This window comes from Embiotoca jacksoni, unplaced genomic scaffold (assembly GCF_022577435.1).
Source record: "Embiotoca jacksoni isolate LCO1_2020_lvr unplaced genomic scaffold, fEmbJac1.0.p SCAF_3, whole genome shotgun sequence".
Taxonomy (NCBI): Eukaryota; Metazoa; Chordata; class Actinopteri; family Embiotocidae; genus Embiotoca; species Embiotoca jacksoni.
The window spans coordinates 16,998,878-17,017,624 of NW_027185381.1; the positions used below are offsets into that span (position 1 = coordinate 16,998,878).

The following is an 18,747-nucleotide window of genomic DNA, read 5'->3' on the forward strand; positions in this document are numbered from 1 at the left end:
AAGAAACATTGTTCCTCTCCAGGTTCCCCCTGGTTGTCTCTCTCTCCCTTTGAACCCAGTCATCTCCTTCATCCCGGTCCACACCTCCCTCACGTTGTTCTGCTGGAGTTTGACCTCCAGCTTCCTCCTGTAGGAGTCCTTGCACTCCCTCATCTTCTCCTTCAGGTGGCGCTGCACTCTCCTGAGCTTCCTCCCTGTCCCCAGACATGAAGGCTGCTTTCTTCTGATTAAGAAGCACCTTCAGGTCACTGGTGATCCACGGCTCGTTGTTGGGGAAGCGGCGTACAGTCCGGGATGGTACGGTGGAGTTAGGATGAATAGTTGATAATACGACCTATATATAAGTAATATGATACGGCATACATATATGTTGTATTATTGTAAACACAGAATCGCACAATATTTACACCACTTTCCGTTTATATTCACCTTTCAGGAGCTTCTTCTCCCTCTGAGGTCGTCTTTAACAAAACTACATTCATTTAGGGGAAATGAAAACACAATGTCGGCTTTACCACTGCGGAGCACTCCTTTACTGCAGTGACAGAAAGGAATCTTTGGTCTATAGACATTTAAACAAAATATATATTTGTCATCAAACCGAGGCCAAATATTTTGCGTTCATTCATCAGCGTGAGTAAAAAAAAAAACTAATCCCATTTGCTTGTACTTTAACATTTGTAGTGGCTGTGGGCTGTCTTGCTCGTTTCCATGGTAACGCGGAGGTCTACGCTCGTTTCCGTGGTAACGCGGAGGTCTACGCTCGTTTCCGTGGTAACGCGGAGGTCTACGCTCGTTTCCGTGGTAACGCGGAGGTCTAAAGTTCCGTCGTGATTCCTAGAAGACAAACGCTTGAAGTGAACTCCTGTTTTTTTTTAATCACCGTATCCTACTCTAATTTCTGTTCGGCGACAGTTAAGGAGTACTGGCGAAGTTAGTTTGTTAGGACAGCAGCGGGAAGACAAATTGTGCTTTGTAAGACTGGACTTATATACTTAAAATGTATGTTAATTCGCTAGATTAGCAACAACTAGCTCGCATTAGCTCTGGGAATAGCATTTATTAACGTCAGTGTTGGCTAAATATGGGAATCAAGACGGTGTCCTTATAATATTAAGCGAGTCAGATACTAGTCTTCAAGACTCGGTCATTTACAGAGTGAAATGAATACGACAGGGGTTTGCAGCAACAGCTGTAATGGTAAGTGACATTGGTCGCCAACTCCAGTTTCTTTTGGTGTTTGTACGTGGACAAAAAAAAAATGGGATTGTACGGTCACACATTTATGTTAAACTGGTTTAATGTCATCATTCTTCTTTCAGCCACAAAGACAGATCTCACTTTGCTGCTCGAGTGTCTGAAATTTCAGATGAAATGTCCTGATTTACAGAAACAAGCTCTTCTCACCATTCACTCAATCTGCGAAAAGAGAGGTAATAGTGACGAGAGGTTGTAGTGAACAATGACAGAAACAACACCTTGTTGTCCCTAACCACCTAACACAGCTCCGTCCGTCTGTACGATGTGTTGTTTGGACACATTTGGTACTTGTCCACTGTCTGAGTCACATTACATTTTCATAATTTACAGAGGACAATGTGGACCTGCTTCGAGACATGGGAGGTGTGGCTTTCGTGTATAACCTCTCCAAATCGAGTATTGTCCATCCAGATGTTAAGGAGACTGCACTCTTTACGCTCGGCACGCTGGCAGAGGCCAACGGTAGGCAGCTGTGTGTGAAGTGTGTCATCTCAATTCAGGGGCACGTGCTTTAAAGAATACAGTGAAGGGCGAAGGACGTTGATGTGTCGGTGGAATGTGTTATTTTTCACGTGCAAATCATTTCAAAAGTAAATTCTAATTTTACATGTTGACAATATAGTATTTATGTTTCCTTCTGGTAGTGTATTGCAAGAGTTCTCTGTGCAGAAAGGAGACATTTGCAGACCTTGCTGGTTGGTTGCTGAAAGAAGACGTCCCGCTGACCCTGAAAAGAGTGACCGTCTACTTGCTGTTTGTGTTGGTGGCCAACAACAGTAAGATCAAGGCTCCAGAATGAGTTGAAGCTACGGGATTGACTGTCACGTTTCTCAGCACGTCTGTCTTTCACTTTACATGACCTTTTCTTTGGTCCGGTTAAGTTTCAAGCTGATGTTCCTTGTAAAGTATGTGGAGCAAAGTATAGCAGAGAGAAATAATTCTTTATCGACTTCTGAAAGTAGGATTACCTTGCTTTTGTTTATGCACATGTTTGAAGCCCCGTCTGTGTCCTATTGCAGAATCAGGACAGACTTTAGCCCAAAACAGTGGCTGCCTGGATATTCTTCTAGACCTCTTCAGGTACTTTGTGATACTGAACACTCATGTAATCTCATGTAGCCTGACATCAGCCTCACCAAGTTTACGTAAGTTTGCAGAGTTTAGTAAAAACTCACCGTAGCTTATAGTAAGTGTATATTTTTGCAGGACCCATTTCCCCTTCTCCAATGAAGCTACTTTGAAAGCAGCTAATGCTACTCACCAACTTTGGGCATCTGTGTCAAGTGCTCTCTGTGGATGTGTCAACAATCCCCAGAATGGTAGTATTATCTTGTTTGTTTGTTTATCGTACTGAGCAGGTAATATGTAAATCACTGATTTGCTTGTAATGCTGGCAACAGCATTCGGGTCAAGCCTGCATTTAGTTTATATGTGGGATAGGAGCAAAAGCAGCCTTTACTCAATCATGTCTTTCTTTTCATTGCAGAGGACGGTCAGCGTCTTTGCGTGGCAGCCTTTTCCATCATAAAAACTTGGCTTCAGCAGATTTCTCTGCCCCGCACTGAGATTTTCCAACCCATATGCTCCTTCATAGCAATGACAGTTGCCAACAACTGTAAGTCAAAGTGTTGTTGTTGTTGTTGTTGATTCGGAAAAACGATCTAAATTGATGTTAAAATTCAACTTAATGAATGTTCACCACTTTCTGTTTTTGCAGCCTGTGTTCAGGAGAGTTTTTCTGCCTCTGGTGGTTTGGAAACTCTCACTCTTGCACTGGTTCGTCTAGCTTCTGCCGCAGATACAAGCTTATTGCTCTGCCAGCTTTCTGTCATTACATCCAAGGCCCTGTCAGCTTGCATTACTGAAAACTGTGCGTCCTGCTCTCAAACACATATACATACACATTACCAGTTCATTCAAACAACCTAAAGGAGACATTTAAAGTGACCTTTATTCACTGTCTTATCTGTAGCTGCTCTGGCCTCAGGCCTGGCTCAGTATGGCGTAGTGTCCCACCTTTTATCTTTGCTGGTGAGCCCACACATGGATCCTAAGGACAGACTCTCTGTTTTGCTCACCCTGGGCCACTGCACGGAGGCCTCTGGTGAGACTGCACAGCAGTGCACTATTTTTGTGTTTAACGCTTTCTCTAAGTGTTGTCCAATTTATATTTTAAGCAGGTAGAGGATCTCACTTAGTGCAGCTATTGACAGTCATCCTTCTAATCAGATTACAACACACAGTCCATGTTTGTTTTTCAAAACGTTGTGCTTATTTGGCTGTGCAGAGGAGCACCAGTTCCAGCTGGTGCAGTGTGGAGGCCTGCCCGTTATCATAACTTTACTCGCCGAGGACACGTGCGAGGAGGTTAGAAAGGCTGCCACATTCATATTGCAGACTTGCAAACAGGCCAGTAAGTCAAAGCCGTTTTCATTACGTTTCAGGGTCACTCTTTGACGTTGTTATTTAGCATTGTCAGTTACCATGTAACACAGGCCCTTTATTTGCAACATTGCCCAAATAAATGCATGAATTCCCTCCATTTTCGAATATATTGACATGTGTAGATTTGAATGTGTAAATTTTAGAACAGCATACTTTTATTTACAGCAGTGTTTGTATTCCCTTCCCTTATGACGAGTTAGTTCTGTACATTTTCGTGTTAGTTAAGTTAGTAAGTAGAATGAATGAGTGATTGGATAATTTTGGGGTAAATGTAGGCCAAGGAGCCGTCATAATGATCTATTTGTCTTGTTTGAGAAGCCACGTGCTCGGGAGTTGGTGGTCTGACAGAAAAACAGATTGAAAATGTGGAACCCCCTTCAAACATAGAAGGCTTCAAGAGATCAGCCAGAGAATTGCTGCACAGGATTGAACTGCTCGAGAAAACGCAGGTGAAGATTAGACGCGCGCTCACTCACACTGCTGCAGTCTGACCCGCATGTGTCATGGTGACGAATGATGTGCGTTTATGTTCGTCTTCATGAGGGTGAGCAGGAAGACTCGCCACATTCAACTGAGAAGCGAGGCCTGCTGTCTCTACCCCCGGCTTTACCTCTACTGCCGCAGAGGAAGGAGGCCATTGAAACCGTCCCCATGCTTAAGTACGTACCAGCAAGTGGTGACAGCAGCACTGAACCCCAAACGGTCAGAAACATAACAAGAATGAGAAGAAGAGTGAAAAATGATCTCAAATTTAAGTCCTCAGGAAGAGAAAGCTGACAGCAGTGGAGGAGATCTGTGGTGGTCAGTGTGCAAAGATACAGGAAACCTCACGTCCTATCATGTTCAGTCACTAGAGGGAGGCGGAGAGCAGCGTACGGCAAACAGGTCAGTAAACGTGCTCAGTGTTGATTACTTATTTTTCAGAAAAAACTGGGGTTAAATGATTAATGATTGCTTTCACATTTACATTTCTGTCTGCTTTTGTTTAGTCAGTTCTTTAAGCTCCCGTTACCAGTGAGGCACACAAAACCAAAGGACAGTAAATATACTGAAAGTAAGATATACAGACTCATGCCTGTACCATATGTTATTGATTTATTATTTTTTGATTGCTTTAATTTTTGTTTTCAGTGAGTGTGTGGTTTCTAAAAAAAAAAAAAAAAAAAAAAATCTATTTTTTTTCAAGTAATATATTTTTGTGTTTAGGGTTAGAAGGCAGTGAGATGAGTAAAGTGGGGAGAAACCCTGTGGAGGAACACTCAGTCTCTCATAGCCGGTGTGCAGGTAGGAGAATATGAAGCTGCCCTTCAGTGAGATCTATCTTGTATTATCAGCTGGTTGTTGAGAGTTTAAACAGGTGCTGTAGCCACATCTGCAGGCATTATGTTTTAGGGTTGTCCTTCTGTCTGTCCGTATAGCTCTCATATTTGTGTGAACAATGAACTGATTCGATTTTGGTTGCGAAAGACAAAAGATCAAGCTCACTGTGTTCGTCACGTTCATTTGTCCCACTGTCATGAACACGGTTTATCAGAAATGCCTCTGGGGAATTTCTTGAAATGTATTACAAGCGTTCAAGCCCCACGAATGAAATGATTACATTTTACTGGTCAAAGGTCAGTGTTCCCTCACGTCCTATTCTCATAAACAGTGCCATAATTTCAAAGCCTTCTCTACCTGTATCGTATGAGTCTGGACAAAACATGAATGCAAACTACAACTTGACTTGTTGGCAGAGACAAATTATTTATGAAGAATAAACCAATATAGTAAAGTAGGTTCAGACACAAAGTTTTGGGTCAGTGTAATTTGTTATTTTAAGTATATTTTAAGTGTCTTGTTGACATCCACATATCTGCACTTTTTTTTGGAACTGCCTGATAACGACACTTAGATAATCATCATTGTATTAACACTGCTTAAACTTGCTCATTCAGACAATGTAAACACCGGACTTTCAGAATTTCTTTTTAAGTAAGGTCCTCGTGTAACTCTTTTTTTTTTTTTTCTCTCTTTCAGGTTGTGTGTTATCTTTTGAGGACGTGACCAGTCGCACTTTTGCGTCTCTCCAAAGCTCTTGTTACCACAGCTGTGACATGCACAAGGTTCTCCGAGAGGCAATGGAGAGGTTCAGGGTGCGTCACTGCAACCTTGTGTTCAGGAAGGAGCAGCAGGACAACACTGTGGAGCAGACAGACGCAAACACCGAGACACTTTCAGCAGCAGAACCACAGAAAAACTGCAAAAACTGGAGCAGTAAGAGGCTTCAACAGTTGAATTTACACATGAAATCTACTTTATCGGGTCTACTTCCTGTTTCGCAATCTGAATGAATAAAGAGGACGCTCCAGTAATATCTCCTGTGAAGCATAACATGATAATGGAATTGATCGTTGAAAGAAATATTTTACGAGTCAGCAAAATGTCCTTTTATGTTTTTTTGGTTCACTTCAGATAACAGCCAAATAATATTAGCCCAGTCTTTTGTTTTTACTTTTCATTTGTTCCCAGGTTCTAAAGTTTTTCATTTTGTTGATGAAGCTGCTATTGCAAAATGGGTTGAATAGCACTGCAATTGGGAGGACATACGATATAAAGATATTAGGACATGGGTGTGGGCTTCATTTCAGACTCTGCTTGTAATTTACACTACGTCATAGGTGCACTGAATTATCATAATTTCTCATGTTGTCATTGCCTGAAAGCATTGAAAGGCCATATTTTTTTTTAAATATTTGTAGACTTGTAAGTCCCCCCTGAACTTTTTCTTAGTTTTTATCCTGTTTTTTTGTGGAACAATCAATTTTATTTTCCGTAAAAAAGAAACACACATCACATTCCAATCATTACCTACTGCTATAAAAGGACTGATTTCTCCTCCACTGTAGAAGACGTCTGTCTGACCCCCATAAGTAAAGGAGCGAGGAATGGCAAGAGCTTCCAGCCACAACACTTCTGGAAGAAGTACAACGGTAAGAATTATGCAGCAAATCAATTTAACCCACAAAGCACTGTTTGAGTCGTCCTAGATCTAACAAATAAACAAATCATTTTGAACTAAATATTTGTACAACGTAAATAGATCAAACGCAAATAAACTAAAATGTTGCACAAGTACAAGACAAAACGGGGCTAAGCCATTGTCTCTGCTACGGTGTGTCTGGGTTAAAATCTGAAGCACCGTTGCTGTGTCAATATTTGCCATGTTATTAATATGTTATTGATTCACGTGGGTGAAACACTACTTTGTTTAGTGGAACTAAATTCATTAGCAAATGTCAGTAACTGTGCCCACAACATCACACGATCACAATCATTTACTCGTATTGAATAAATGTACAACAATGTGGAAAAAAATATGGAAAGCAGTGTCACACGCTGCCGAGCCATTTGACGCCAGAGAGTACACGATGTTGACGGTCTCTGACACACCTGCGCTCGGAGGCTCACGCAGACAGCTTTGCTGCATTTTAGCAGTTGAACCTGTTAGACTCTTTGTCAATTTCACCTTAGCTGGACCTGTTTTAAACCATGACTAAGCGACAGAGCAACAGCACCAACATGTTTTATTAACCCTGCAAGCTAAGTCTTCCTGGTATAACAAAACACAGGAAAAACAAGTCGTAACACAACAAATAATGTTCCTGAAAGCAAAACAAATGATCCGAACACATCTGCTGTTTGCTGTAAATGTAGGCCATCAATCTACCGTGACATCTGTCAATGTGTAATCTGAATATCTTATTCTTCACAGGTTTCACTTTGGCTCCACTGCGCAGTAGAGGGAAAGAGGAGACATTCATCCCTTACAACAGTACTGGTATGAGATATTATCATCCATTGTCCTTTACCCTTTTTCCTTTATTTTCCATATTCAGCAACACTGATCCCATCCCTCCTCTCAGGTCCACGTCTGACTCCCCTAAGAAGGCAGCGTCTTCCTGAAGGTAGATGTGCGATGGCAGATCTGGGTGTTTACAGTTGATTACTTAAAGCGTGTGTGTGAATGTTGTGATTGGGAGCCAGTGGTGGGAGCTGTCTTCCACAATGTGTTCCTGACGGCAGACGAACCAAAGAGCAGGAGGAATGTTGAACTGCAGCCAGTGTTCTCACAGTGCAGGCCAGAGCTGGTTCAGAGCTGCACAGCTGTATTAAGCTGTTTCACACTCTGTATAACACAGTGTGTGTATGTGTGTGTGTGTGTGTGTGTGTGTGTGAGTGAGAGAGAGGTTTATTCTGATGCTTTTATGTTATGAAGAAGGATTTTGACATTATTATGATTTAACATATTCTTCACTTGCGTCACATTTACAACATTGCATATTGAACTTGTTTATTTATATTTATTTTTGCCGTTCCCTTCCTCGAGCATTTAGACTTCTCTCAGTTCACATCGTCTGAGTACGATGTCGCTCGTTGCAGTGGACAGGCGCTGTTTTATAGTGCAGTCTTTCTGTGCTGTCATGCTGAGATTTACTGTTTCTTTTTTTTCTTTTTTTTTTTACCTCGTAGCCAAATGCTTTTTCCAGTGCACACTTTGTGAGAGTCCATACTTAGAATAGTTTTTCTTCCACTGCACAGTCCACATTTTCTTCATGTTCTGCTGTTTTTTCCACTGCTCTCTTCTCCCCATAATTATTTTCCTATCTCATTTCTGTTCCTTCTCTTCTCTTCTCTTCTCTTCTCTTCTCTTCTCTTCTCTTCTCTTCTCTTCTCTTCTCTTCTCTTCTCTTCTCTTCTCTTCTCTTCTCTTCTCTTCTCTTCTCTTCTCTTCTCTTCCCTTCCCTTTTCCTGTATTCTTGTTTTTGGCAGAGCTGTGTTACCTGCACCAGATTTTGTAATATCACTCTTATGAGTAGTAGAACAAGAAACAAAAGAGCTAATGTCTCTCTTTATTAAGTTTAGGAACAATTGCTATGTTATAACAGATGAGTTGTAAAACCTGGAACTCTCTTTGTATTTTTCACACACACACACACACACACACACACACACACACACACACACACACACACACACACACACACACACACACACACACACACACACACTGTTTTGTGTCTTAAATACAGGAAGAAGAAAAGGAAATAACAGTGGACATTGTGCTCTTGATGATCAGCCAAAGACGAGCACAGACCAGTGCTCCACTGTAAGAGTTTGAAAGTTTTCTGGTAAAAATGTGTTGATATTTTCATGATGCCATATTTTCCAACAGCTTTTAGTGCCGTGACTACTGTACATGCTGCAGTGCGTCAAAGGCATTGAAGAGTAGTGTCGATGAACGCTGACACTGCTTTCTCAAATCAGTGCCTGCACACACACTGCGAACAAACAAAAATAAATATACTAAGATACCGAATTGATTTAAAGTAGACTCTAATGCACAGTACAAAGACCAAAAGATGTTGTAAAGTATGTCTTATTTGACCAAATCTGAAGACAATCACAGGGAGGTTGATCGTCTCGAGAATACTACAGGACAAATCTGCAGTGGGCTGCAATCAGTTAACATGTATACAGTACGCTTGAGAGAATGTATGCAATGTGCTGTTAATGAGCTGAAATCTGCAAAGCCACCAGTGTGTTTGGTAATATTGGTCACAGCCAATTTGAGCGGATTATTTTTCAGTGGGAATAATAAGCAACAGAGGTTTTGAAAGCACATATTCTTTTACTTTATTTATTTAAAATTTGATTAAGTAGAGAAAATGTATCAACAGTTGCTTAGTACATGTACGCTGTGATTGTCCGAAACTCTGTGAAAGGATAAACTATGCCGAAGAAGTTGTCAGTACAGTACTTATGTAGATGAATTATACAGTATTTTGTTATGTCAAGTGGGTGTTCATGCACGTTATTCGTGCCATAATCCCCAGTCTCCTTTCCAGCTGACACACTCTCTAATCTTTACAACATCTTTTTTTTTTTATCTCTTCTGTCTTTATGTGGAATCCTCACAGAGAAGGAACCGGAAGGACTTTAGCCGTGAGGAGGTGTGTTACCTTTTGTCCGGAGTAAAGAGGTTTGGCTTCTCTTGGAATTCCATCTTGTGGTCGTACCCCTTCCAGCCCGGACGCAGCAACGTTGACCTGGCCAAGAAATACAGGCGGCTCATGGTAAAGACACAATCTTGAATAAGGTAGTTTCCAAAATAACTGTCAAAGTGCAAAGAGATGACCTCCCTTAATTTCTCTTCTTGTTTTTTGTGCCTTCAGTGTGGTGAAGCCCAAGACACTGGCAGTGAATAACCTTCGTCCTGAGATCCTGAGTCACTCCTGAGTAATGGCCCTCTGTGAATATCCTGCCTGGATCTATCTGCAAGGCCATCATATGGCACTCTGATAATCTAAAGCAATATATACTCCCTATACTTAAAAATGACTCACTTAAAATACTTTCTGCGACAGGTTTTTGTGTTTTGACAGATATTGCAAATTATTTGAGTCGACAGTTTCATTGTCTTCATGTTTAATTCATTGAAACGGGATTTAAGAAAATGTTACTGCACACAGTTTGTTTGAATGTATTTGTTCATGCTTTGCATTCATCGCATAAAGTGTCATTTGAGAATAAATCAGAAAACTGTTGGGAGTTTTTGTAAGAAAAAAATTGCCAAAATGCCATAAAATCTAGTCCGGCAGAAGTGAGTATGGTTACATGTATTTTGACTCAGCGAATTTATGAAAGAGTGACACCACATTTATCTGTGATTTATTTAAAGATATTAACAGGAAGTTCCTTTTTTTGGGGGGGGGGGGGGAAACAGAATAATTCTGTAAAGAAGAAACTGTATTTCTTTCACTTCCACTTCGAGCCTTAAAAATCCTAATTGTCTTACTTCCTTCATAGATGGTGAGATGAAATCAAATACCAAGTTCTGTTTTCTTTTGCTTTTGTGCTCCGGCCATCACAAGTCCACAGAGACAGGAAATCAACAAGGAGAGAGGGGGACTCGAGTCCAGCACTTTTGTTTATTGAGTCCAAAGCCTCTGGTATGACAGGAATCGCAAATAGTGCAACTCATGCTGTTTATCTATTCTCGGTGTGCATCAAGAAGCTCCGTCTGCAAACTGTATTATTTGCTAAAGCTGAGCTTTGACTGAGATCACTGTCTGAAGAGTGCCTCTCCCACTCTACAGGGACTCATCAGTGTGTTGCCAAACACGGACTTACCCGTTTGCCATGCCCCGAGGCGTAGGCCGTGAAAGTTAGGTGTGTCCGGACAAGGCTAAATGTTTTGAGTCCATACGATTATTGAACTGGGCAGGAGATTCATGAATTGCCCTCGTGAAAAGCAGCAAGCAGCAGCAGCAAGCAGCAGCAGCTCCACTCTCGCTGCCGTCGCGGCGGAGTCGCACGTCCCCTCCTTTAGGCTGCGTTTCTGTCAAACCGGAGTTCGTATTTAATAGCGTCTTATTATTTTTTTCAGTTTTAGGCAGGCCTAAAGCAGAAGTGGCCTCTCATACCAGTCCGATGACTGCTTGGTCAAAATGTTGGGATAGTGTGAGGGCAGGCCGAGTGTGGTGGGAGCGGCATGCGAGGAGCACATTTCTCATGGACTGAAACGCAGTCGCACTGAAGACTTTTGACCCGGACCCCCCGAAAACCTCCTTCCTCTGGAAAGAATGCGGCCCGGTCGCTGCGCTTCTCCCTCCCTCCCTCCCCTTTGCGCCCCCCTCTCCCACGAGAATTGTTACAAGACGCTGTCTCTCTTACGTGACCTGGGCTGTACTCGCTAGAATTGGATTCCCATGTGTCCCATACGTGTGCTAGTATGTTGTTCCAATGTGCTTTGCGATGGAGAAAGCTCCAGTGTGAAACTCTCTGACAGATCCCTAATCTGTAGCTGTGCAAAGAGTTCATCCGAGATCGATCGTGCCGGCTAGCCTTTATATTGATCCGATATTTCTTTCCAATTTACATTCCCAGATTCTTCCGACATGCGATAACAGTATTCTATCTCTTATCATATATTCTCTTAGTTAAAAAAAAAAGAAAAAAAAGAAACAGGGAGCGTGACCATAACACATATGGAATACCATTTTTATTTTCACAAGCAACTACTTGAATTAAAATATCCTCTTATTGTATTTAAAATACAGTAAGGTGACAATCACCTTTAGAGGATTACCGCAAAGTCCGAACATGATAATGATAAGACATAAATGTTGACTGGACACTTGTATCCCGCTTACACAAGTGGAACTGTCGCCATCTTAGGTTGCATTCTTTGTCCCTGACCTTTTCTCTTTCAATGAGCACACTCGGCATATTTTCCTCAGAAAGATTTGACCCTTTGTACTTAAGTGATTTTTACGTACAGGGTTATTATATAGCAATGGAACATATTTCCTTAGTCCCAAAAATGAGATTATTTTTGCTCGTGAGCTTGCACAGAGGAAGATCTCTGTTGTCTAACAGTATACTTGTAGTCCCTGTGCTGCTGGAGCCTCTTTACCCCACCCGCACATAAGAAGGCGGTTTTATGCATTAAAAACAGAAAAGTATCACTATTTAGTAATCACTTCAGTTAGTTCCACAGCTCTTTTGGCAAATTTGGTTCATTTAAAGAAAAAAAAAAGAAACAGTTATTTGCCTTAATTAGGGCACTTAAAGTGAGAAAAAAAAAAAACATGGTTTCTTTGCTCCGCACAGAATTCATGTAAAGGGTAAAGAGAAGGGGGTGGGGGTGGGAGGGTGGGGGGGGGGGGTTCACATAAAAAATATCCATTCACTTCTTTCATGAATTATCGTTGATGGATTCACATCAAGTCGGCGGGCACGCTCATGTCCATGATGGGAGTGTCATCGGGGATGGTGACATCACATGGAATGAGGTCACTGACAAGGTCATTTCCTTTCAGCTCCAAGTTCTGTAGGATTTCACGAACGCTTTCCTCGTCGACATCACTCCCGAACTTCTCCAAGCACCCTGCAGCCTCCACCTTGATCAGCTGTTCCAGACGTTCTGATGTTTCCGGCTCCGGTGTGGAACCCTCAGCGGCCTCAGCGCCGTCTTGGCACTGCTCACCTGCTGGGATGTCAGACGGCTCGTCTGCATCGACCGGGACGGGGACGGGGACGGGGACGGGAGCCGGGGAGGGAGTGACGTCAGGGACACCCAAGTCAACCGAAGGGAGTGACTCTTGAGTGAGAGATTCTTGGGTGAGCAGGTCTGCCTGCTGCTCTGGAGCGTCAGCCGGGGCTGGCGCTGGATCTAAGACGGGTTCAGGGACCGCCTCAACTTCCGGCTCTGGTTCGGGGACCGGCTCCGGGGCTGGTTCAGGAGCAAGCTGAGGTTCAACAACAGGTTTCGCAACCGGCTCTGGTTCTGGAGGCGATGATTCGCTAACTGAGACCAGAGCTTCAGGCTGCACTGGATCTGGAGTTCCCTTAACCGGAGGCTCTGATTCGGCATTCACCGGGACTGAGGCAGCTGGAGCTTCTCCCTCTTTACACTCTGACACACATTCTTCGCTGGGTAAACAAGCCGCCACTGTCGCTGGCTCCCCCACTACCACATCTACATTCTCTGTCTCGGCGACATCCTGAGTCTGTGTTATTCCAGAGTCTTCTGCCGGTTGAGGAGTCGCCGGCTCCTTTGCAGACTTCTGATCAGTGGCCACGGTTTCAGCGCTGTTGGCTGGGGCATCTCGCCTTCTGCTGAACCCGTTTCCCATGACAAACCTGTACAAAGGGTCAAAAATGAGATTGAACATAATTGAGACAGTTAAAACGTCAGTTTATATTTTGGAAGTGGTAATAAAAAAAAAAAAAATATATATATATACAATCTTCTCTTTGGCCAAATATTGCATAAACTAATTGTGCTTTAATATAAATTCATTAATACACAGTAGGGTTATAAAAACAGTAGAAAGTAGAGAGAGAGAGAAACTATCTTTTAATTGTCCGGATTTGGGTTATGGTACACTATGTTCTCCCTCCCCGGGACAAGTGCTGTGGTTTTCTGGAGAGGAGCGTGTCTGAGTAGAGAAGCTTTCTGCACCGGTCCGACGATCATTTAAAACATTTGTTTGATTAATCACTGCTGGCTTTTACGCAGACATTTAATCCAACGACAAAAACAACGTTCTGGACAAGTCCAGACGTGTGCACTGAAAACGTTTGCCACTGGCGAATTTTCACTTCACACGCCTCCTCCCCCTCTAAAGGGAAACATATAGTTTATAGTTTTCCATTGTTTTTCGTTTCTAAATATTCTGTAAAAGAACCACACCTTGTTCCAGCTGCGTCTATCAGTACCACGGACCCATACACATGCAACTTAAACAACAGTTTTGTCAGGTTACTTAACATAATGACAGGACACGCATCCCCAAAATGAAGTTATGAACACAAAAGAATATTAGCCTTCTAATAGTCATCGATAGTCAATTGCTAGTGACAGCAAAACGAACAAAGAAAACTTTTTACAGACGACCCCGCCTCCCTGTCGTGCTGAACAAACTGTTAAAAAAAAACTGTCCAAAAGTGTGCAGAAGTACAAAAAAAAAAAAAAAAAAAAAAAAAAAAACTCCAGTCATGACATTAAGTTAAAAAAAAAATATATATATATAACAACGGCCATCACGTAACCAACCTTCTGAACTTTCTGCGTTGGAAGTAAAAGTAGATCAAGTTGAAGGTGATGTCGTACTCTCAACTTGTAGAAGTCCGTCCGTCAAACTGTCTGTGAAGGCGCGGCACCAGCGGAGCCGCTGCGCGCCGCGCGTCCACGCTCTTTACGCGCGCCCCGCCCCGCCGGGGCCGTCATGCCGGGGACACACCGATTTCGTCGCTGGTTATCAAACGTAAATAAACAGAACATTTAAACAAGCCCGGCTCAATCAAACGTGAAATTCAACCGTCGGATCAACGTCTACCCCTGACAACGCTGTTCAGAAATCAGATCTTATTAAACTGAGAATTTATTGAAAGCGCTCACCGCTGTCCAGATATGTAATGTGATCATTGTTGGGGACGTAAACTGATCAGCTGATCAAGGTTAAACATTAATAAACCCGTGACACATTTATTGAAGCATCAGCGTGTTATGCTGAGAGGTTTGACGGACTTCCAGTTTCAAAGCTTAACTCCTGAAGATCAGACAAGTAAGATAATAAAGCAACATTACATTTGTACCGTTTTGTCCATTAAATACTATTTTTGTGTATATACTAACAAACAACACGGTATTTCTCTGAATGATTATTGTTGTTTTTTTTTTATAGATTTTTTTTGTTGTCAACATCGATATTAAATGTGCAGTTCAGGGGCCGTGGGGACGAAGAGCATTCTCTCCCTCCGCTCTTTTTGGATCTCTGTGGCTCTCCTGCTCGTCTACCTTCAGATGTTAACCTCCCTGGTGCTCTTCGCTGGCGTGCTCGTCGTCTCCGATGAGGTCCTCATCAGCCCCTTTCGCTTCTGTCGAGCGCTTCAACACGGCGAGGTGTCCTGCACCGGACCGTCCGGGAGTTTACTCAGCGGCGATGAATCGGCCCTCAATATCGACATCCTCGCAGCGCTGGTTACTCTGGGGTTATACGTTCCGGTGGCGCTCGTGGCCTTTGCCCTGCTGGCCATGCTGTTCGCCACCTGTGCCAAAGACAAAGGAGTACTCTGGTTTAGCATGATCTGCCAGGCTGCATCGAGCTTCCTCACCCTGGCTGGCATTATAGTTTTCGTGCAGCTTTATCGGTCACATTTTAGTTGGAAAGACTTGACTATTGGATTCTACATCTGTGTGAGTGTGCAGCTGGAGCTTGTCATCACTACTGTGCTGACCGTTGTGTCGGGATGGAGTCTGACGTTTGACTGGGAATAAAAGGGTCCAGACTGCCCCCTGCTTCAGCACAACCACGGGACCCGGACTGCGATGAAAAGAAATACTTGCAATTATTATTTTTTTTTTTTAAACATTATTTGTGCTGAAGTCTTTGCTTTAGGGTAATGTGCTGATGAAAACCATGACCCATGACCTGGTCGATGTAATGACTAACTGTACTTCTTCTTCTTCTTTTTTTTTTTTTTTTTTAAATCGGATTAACTAACATGTTAGTTCTTCTTTTGCTGTAGCTGTCATTGAATTATACACAAACTAGAGAATGAAAGCTGTGTTTGAATATGTAAATAAATATTTCCTTAAAAACGAGAAAATGGTCTGTTCGCTCTGATAATCACAGCTGGTGAATAGATGAGAGGATGCAACGTATTAATGCTGCTACAGTTTTTGTATATGAAATTAAAAAAAAAAAGTAAAATGTGTTGTTTACGAAGATTGTCAGTCATACAGGTTATCGTCAATCTAACTGTTATGCAAAGATAACTGGACATGATTGAGTTTTTTTTTTTGACATTTCACCTCTCATCCAAAAGACCCTTGTAATTCAGAGCTGAAAAAAACGTTTCTTCATTTAATTCAGCCACAAATTGAACTATACTTTCTTGTGAACAGTAAAAGAACACATGCGCTATGATCACTCATTTCAGAAATGTAAGGCTTTTTTTTATTTTTCCGTTTCTCCCTCTACAAAGAGGCCACAGGTGCAGCTACAACGTGGTGCTCGGTGAACTCATTAATGTCTTCTGGTGAAACCATCTCTGTTACCAAACCTCTGCGGTGACAAAGTGTGACATAACCACAGGTGTTACCAAAGGATTTTGTATCCAAACACAAAAATCAACCTCTCGGTCTCATTAAAGCTTTCCGTAACCCTGTGGAATAAGCATGTTGTCCCAGGGAATTTCCACAATTTCACGTTAAATCAAACAAAAAAACGGGGGGGGGGGGGGTACAGCGGAACAGAAATGACGTTATAGCTCCATTAACGCGGAAGATTTTGTCAAGTTACACCGAGTTGTTGCACCGACATGAGGTTTTAATGCCATTTAAAAGGCAGACGCCGGCATCTACACCTCGTTTCAGTGCAAAAGCATTGGTAAATTATTGGTGTCTCTCTTTGGATCCACCGTCTTGTGGAGCGCTGCCAAATTAGACATCTCAACGGCATCACTTTGATGTCTAAGAAAAGTTTTTTTCAGTTTCGTGAAAATGCTTTAAAAAGTTCATTTATCAGGAGAAAAAAATGTCCCGTACAAGCCTCAAGGCATCGTCCTCCTCTGCTGCATCTGCCAGCATCTGCGACTGTTCCTTTCTTTTCCCAGCCTCCACGACAGCGTTCATTAATCCGCCATGATCCTGAACTGGTTGTGACCTCCGACCCGCAGATCCAGGACGCTGCGGGCTCTTGGTGCACGGCACTGGTTCCACCTCTGCAATGTCCGAGTCCGTTTCTGAAACGTATGTCGTCTGCACGTCGTCACCGCGGCCTGAGGACTCGTCCCCTAAAGTCTCGGTCACTGACTTTGTCCTCATCTGCGAAGTGGTGGGTTTCTCTCGCTTCTTTATGGAGTTCACTGTCTGTGGTTCAACCTATGTTTGTATCGTAAATAGCATTTTAGAGAGAAGTTAAGTAAACAAAACAAAATTGCTTGCTAGGAAAGTCAAATTAATGGACACAACAACCTTAAAAATGACTTATCCAGTCATTGCAATTTAGTGAAAAACAACTATTCCAACAACACTGACAAATATTATTGCGATTAGGTTTAAATCATGTTTTTTGAAAAAAAATAAATAAATAATAATTATATATAGCTGCATGTCGGTGGAATAAGCTGCTTATCCTTAAGATAAGAGGAGTTTTAAATCCGATCTTAAGAAATGGTTGTTAAATAATTTGTAGTTGTACACATGATTGATGTTTTCTTCTGGGTTTTTTTTGTTTGAAAAATCTGCCATCTTGTGCTGCAATATACCACAACAACTACTTACTACAAAAAGTAATCAGGGTTTATTGTATATTTTTATCCTCACATTTAAAAATAGATGAAGTCTGTCAGTTGTGATCAGCCCATCATGTTTTTTTTTTTTGTCTAATCTATACACGAAGCTAACAACCTGCATCTCATAACCCCTTAAAAAAAATGGTGATGATTATTGTTGAGCTTTTTTTTTGTATTTTTAAGGGGCTAAATGCAAAAATTCTGGATATACTTGTACTGGATACATATTTGACTTTCACGCGTATAATCACATATATCACATTTATGGTATGTTTTCATTGTGATATTTATTGGTTAGAGCAGGGGTTTTTTTTTTTTTGGGGGGGGGGGTGGGGTGTTCAGGAAGAACTTTGTAGAAGAAGAAGAAGAAGAAGGGGAGAATTTTACATTTAGAAACGTTAAAAACAAACAAATACCGCCACCTGCTGGTGAATCTGGAGCGCCGCACCCTCGCAGGTAAGATACGAAACAGCTGCTTCTACCAGCTCTCTCTCGTTCATGCAGTAGAAAGCAGCCCTGGAAACACATCAGAGCCCATTTGTTCGTCATAAGCACTGACAAAGTTCAACTTAAGCGCAACAGCGACACTCGTGTGTTTCTGACGCCCTTCTACCTCGCGGTTTTCCGTTTCCTCCTGGTCCTCAGCGGCTCCTTCTCTTTCACTTTCTCCTCTTTTTTCATCCATGAAGGCAGCGCGCGATGCCTTTCTGACATGGCGACGTTAACGTGCACAGCTTCACGTCATCTCCACATCTGCAGTGAGCTCATGCTGCCGAACCATGAGGTAAAAAGGACGCGAGAAACAGGAGGGGTTTTCTTTGGTTGTGAAGTCACGTGACAACACGGGGGTTGACGGAGTCTTTACCGCCACTCAGCGGACAAGAATGAAACAAGCCCGGTTCTTCAGGAAATGACCACGAAACAGTTTTCAATGAAGCAATTCAGGTTTAATAACCAAAACCAAACCAAATTTTCCACTTTTATTTGGATGTAAATGGGTTTTTAAAATACTAGTCAGTCTTTGCACAGGTTGATTTCTTGTTTTGTTCATTATTTATGATTTAACATTTTTTTTTTAATTAAAAGTTTTTGTGTTTTGTGAATTGTAGTAATAAATGCGATATATTTTTCTTTCTTTCTTTCTTTCTTTCTTTCTTTCTTTCTTTCTTTCTTTCTTTCTTTCTTTCTTTCTTT

The 18,747-nt window shown here is 42.1% G+C and overlaps 2 protein-coding genes across 6 annotated transcripts; one reads left to right on the forward strand and one right to left on the reverse strand.

Moving 5' to 3' along the window:
- Window positions 1-819: 819 nt before the first annotated feature.
- terb1 (telomere repeat binding bouquet formation protein 1) lies at window positions 820-10,302 on the forward strand. Of its 5 annotated transcripts, XM_069163176.1 has the most exons (22): window positions 844-1,200; window positions 1,323-1,433; window positions 1,591-1,722; window positions 1,905-2,036; window positions 2,280-2,340; window positions 2,467-2,579; window positions 2,747-2,875; window positions 2,978-3,130; window positions 3,233-3,364; window positions 3,548-3,673; window positions 4,024-4,154; window positions 4,249-4,364; window positions 4,462-4,590; window positions 4,695-4,759; window positions 4,912-4,989; window positions 5,725-5,961; window positions 6,594-6,677; window positions 7,460-7,525; window positions 7,611-7,652; window positions 8,778-8,854; window positions 9,666-9,821; window positions 9,921-10,302. In XM_069163176.1, the coding sequence occupies exons 1-22, from the start codon at window positions 1,164-1,166 to the stop codon at window positions 9,951-9,953; spliced, it is 2,340 nt and encodes a 779-aa protein (XP_069019277.1). In that variant the 5' UTR covers window positions 844-1,163; the 3' UTR covers window positions 9,954-10,302. The 5 variants fall into 5 exon arrangements, with proteins under 5 accessions (XP_069019279.1, XP_069019277.1, XP_069019276.1 ...); XM_069163178.1 differs by lacking the exon at window positions 1,323-1,433 and having other exon boundaries at window positions 820-884; window positions 1,506-1,722; window positions 9,921-10,301; XM_069163175.1 differs by having other exon boundaries at window positions 844-1,433.
- Window positions 10,303-11,732: 1,430 nt separating this feature from the next.
- LOC138206462 (protein TsetseEP-like) lies at window positions 11,733-18,337 on the reverse strand. Its single transcript, XM_069163192.1, has 5 exons — window positions 18,167-18,337; window positions 17,976-18,069; window positions 15,053-15,303; window positions 14,309-14,506; window positions 11,733-13,392 (listed from the first exon to the last, which is right to left on the reverse strand). The coding sequence occupies exon 5, from the start codon at window positions 13,383-13,385 to the stop codon at window positions 12,468-12,470; it is 918 nt and encodes a 305-aa protein (XP_069019293.1). The 5' UTR covers window positions 13,386-13,392; window positions 14,309-14,506; window positions 15,053-15,303; window positions 17,976-18,069; window positions 18,167-18,337; the 3' UTR covers window positions 11,733-12,467.
- Window positions 18,338-18,747: the final 410 nt, after the last annotated feature.

What these genes read in the sequence shown, in the direction of transcription:
- terb1 (XM_069163175.1), top strand. Translation starts at nt 1,262, where the DNA reads ATGGGATTGTACGGTCACACATTTATGTTAAACTGGTTTAATGTCATC. An exon ending in ATTCTTCTAGACCTCTTCAG is followed by an intron (nt 2,341 to 2,466) that starts GTACTTTGTGAT and finishes ATATTTTTGCAG; the next exon opens with GACCCATTTCCCCTTCTCCA. An exon ending in GCACAGACCAGTGCTCCACT is followed by an intron (nt 8,855 to 9,665) that starts GTAAGAGTTTGA and finishes GAATCCTCACAG; the next exon opens with AGAAGGAACCGGAAGGACTT.
- LOC138206462 (XM_069163192.1), bottom strand. Translation starts at nt 13,385, where the DNA reads ATGGGAAACGGGTTCAGCAGAAGGCGAGATGCCCCAGCCAACAGCGCT.